General features: G+C 59.2%; 1 protein-coding gene across 1 annotated transcript; it reads right to left on the bottom strand.

Moving 5' to 3' along the window:
• Positions 1-216: 216 nt before the first annotated feature.
• Positions 217-2635, bottom strand: LOC124653385 (exocyst complex component EXO70B1-like). The gene has a single exon (XM_047192450.1). The coding sequence runs from the start codon at positions 2633-2635 to the stop codon at positions 671-673; it is 1965 nt and encodes a 654-aa protein (XP_047048406.1). The 3' UTR covers positions 217-670.
• Between the last annotated feature and the right edge of the window lie 414 nt (positions 2636-3049).

The raw sequence follows: 3049 nt of genomic DNA, 5'->3' as shown, positions 1-3049 counted from the left end.
GTCTGCACTGCACACAAGATGATACATTAGCCAATTCAATCTTTCATCCGCTAGGGCATAAGGCTGATTAATCAAGATAGGTGAGGCTCCATTAGTTGTTTCCCATTGGCTATTATATTAGTGAGTATTCCAATAGAGAATATATCTGAGGTGGAAACCTCGGAACTGATACTTCAAAGCAAGAACTAGGTCCTGCATAATCTATATAAGTGCAACACAGTACTCCCTAGCACAGTTGATTTTACATCTAATCTACCAAAATCATTACTCATATATAATGTGATCAACCAGAAAGACAGCAGGATATACTAAACTAAAGGTCATATATAATGGTGATCAACCGGAACACCAGGATATTACAAGTTACAACTATGCAGCATTATACTACAAAAATATTCCTATATGAACATGCTACCAAACAAAATATACAAACATAATGTAACAAACGAACAAGCTCGTCATCTGAGGAAAACCCACCGAGGCTTTCGACAGCTTCAATACGAACCTGCTTCTGTTTCAGATTACCTCTAGTAGAAGAAATCATCACCAACTACACCCTTAAGTTCAGGGGAGAACCAAAATATACCGACTTTATCCCCGAAGAATAAAGAATACTCAGCAACAACAGTTAGCCAAGTGACACAACTATTGGAGGCCTTCAAGCCATCGCTCATCCATGGGACCTCCTCCTGCTATTGGGCGGAGGAGGAGAGCCCTCGAAGAAATCTGACACCGATATCTCTAGGTCATCAACTGAGTATTTGATGTACAGCTCTGGGTGCTTCCCATTCTCTATATGGTGCCGGAAGCGACCAAGGAAAGATCTGTATGCTGGGAGAAGCTTCTCTGCTATTGAGATCCTGAGCTCTTCTCTCAGCTGCTTGTCGGGCACATGCCACCCAGACTGGATCCTATGCGCCTCCTCGAACGCAGCATTGAAAGACTTGAACCGCTCCCGAAGCGCTGATTTGGATATCCCTGATGAGAAGCCACCGCTGACATGGAGACCCTCGTCTCTCAGACAATTCAGGATCTTAAGCCAAGCACTGCGCTGGTACGCCGTGGCTGCCAACCGGAACTTACCTGTGAGCTGCTTCAAGTACACATCCCCGATAAGCGCCCAGAGCTCAGGCGAGTCCTTTATCTTGTGCACAATATAGTGCACATTGTTCATCAGGAACAAGTGGTAGAGCGCCACATCCTTGTAGAGCGACGCTTTGGCTTCAAGGTTGTGCTCAAGAAGCACGATAATCCATATAAGATGAGTAGCAAGCGGCAACTGGCTGTCAGGATCAGCGAGGTCGAGATCAGGAAATGCCGGTGTGAGATCATTGCCCTCGGCCGCAACACGCGAGCTAGCTGATGGCCGTGCCAGGATGAGCTGAGAAAGCGTGGCCCTGTAGTCTGAAATGAGGATGATGTAGTTCATCACGTAGCGTGTGAGGGGGTGGAGCATGCCGCCGGGCACCGGAGTTTTGGTGAGGTCGCGGAACACGGCGTTCTCGAACTCGGAGAGTATCCCGCGCACGGCGTCGGCCAGGCGCGTCCTGATCTCGGCGGCCTGCACGCATATCGACTCCCCCGCCTTGGAGGCGGCGAAGATGTCGGAGACGTCGGGCAGCAGATCGGAGACCGCGTCGTGCAGGTCGATGATCTTGAAGAGCTTCTCGGGCGAGCGGCGGCCGATGCTGATGGCCTCGGCGAAGCCGAAGAGCTGCAGCGCGGCGCCCTTGACGGTCTCGGTGAAGGGGGCGGATGGGGTGGTGGTGGGAGCGGGGGCGGTGGTGGTGGTGGGATTGGAGGAGAGTTGGAGGCCGTGGAAGACGAGGAAGCAGAGGCGGCGCTCGCTGGCGAATACGCCGCGGACGATGGCGCGGGCGGCGCGGATCCAGGTGCGGATCTTGGGCTGGACCACGCCCCACTCGAGTCGCTGGACCTCCCCGATGGTGAGCTTCTCGACGCCGAGGCGGCGGAGCGCGGAGTCGACGGCGGGCTTGCGGACGGAGGCGTAGACCTGGACGCACTCGCGGCCGTACCCCGCGGCGGCCATGCGGGCGGCGATGGCGGCGAGGTCGGAGATGGCGTCGGCCGGGAAGAGGTCGATCTCGCGGATGCTGGTCATGGAGCGGTAGCTGCTGCGGCGGCCGACGCAGGAGGACCGGGAGTTGGAGTTCTCGTCGTCGTCGTCGGCCCCCCGCGCCGCCGGCGCGGGCTCCCTGTCGGCGGCGGCCGTCGACTCGGCGGAGAAGCTGGTCCGGTCGCTGGTCATGGAGAGGGAGGAGGTGAGGTCGGCCAGCACCTCGATCTCCAGGTCGACCGCGCGGGTCGAGAGCACGTGCCGGAACTCGTCCTCCAGCCGCGCCATCGCCACCTGCACGGCGCCGCTGGAGCCGCCGCCCGCCGAGGAGCTGCGGCGCGGCGGGCTGGCGCTGCCGGTGCCGGTGCCGGGGGACGGCGGCGCCAGGCGGTGCAGGTCGTCCACCGCCTGCAGGAACCGCTCCGCCTCCGCCCGGTCCCCGCCGCCGTCGAACAGCATCTGGTCCTCCCCGCCCCCCGTGGACGCGGACGCCGTGGAGTCCCACCGCATCACCACCCGCTCCGCCCTCTCCAGCTCTGCCGCGGCGGATCCGTCCATGCTTCACACCCTCCGGCTCCACGAGACAGCGCTCCGGCCAGCCGCGCGAGAAAACCAATCAGCAGCAGGGACGGGGGCACGCGCACGTGCGGCTTGCTCCGGCTCGGGACCGCACGTGGGCGTCGAAGGCGGCGTCGAGCAGCAGCAACCAGCGGCGGCGATCGGCGGCGATGCGAGGAGATCAGCCTCTCTCTCTCTCTGTCAGCTGTGATTGCTGTGAGGTCCAGCGAAGGCGCAAGACCGGCGGATTTCTGTGCTGGAGTAGCGGCTGGAGCTCTATAATTATTGCGCGGATTAGCCCAAGCGGGATCAGATTTTTTCTAAGCCATGACGGGCGCCAATGGCTGATTGCCGGGCCCACCAGCCTCCGGTGGCGCCCAGCTGGCGGTGCCCCACCTGGCAGTGGGCAGCGCA

This window comes from Lolium rigidum, chromosome 5, assembly GCF_022539505.1.
Source record: "Lolium rigidum isolate FL_2022 chromosome 5, APGP_CSIRO_Lrig_0.1, whole genome shotgun sequence".
Taxonomy (NCBI): Eukaryota; Viridiplantae; Streptophyta; class Magnoliopsida; order Poales; family Poaceae; genus Lolium; species Lolium rigidum.
This window is presented reverse-complemented; position numbering and strand designations above follow the sequence as displayed.

Excerpts from the sequence above, each read along its gene's own strand:
- LOC124653385 (XM_047192450.1), bottom strand. The coding sequence starts at position 2,635 with ATGGACGGATCCGCCGCGGCAGAGCTGGAGAGGGCGGAGCGGGTGGTG.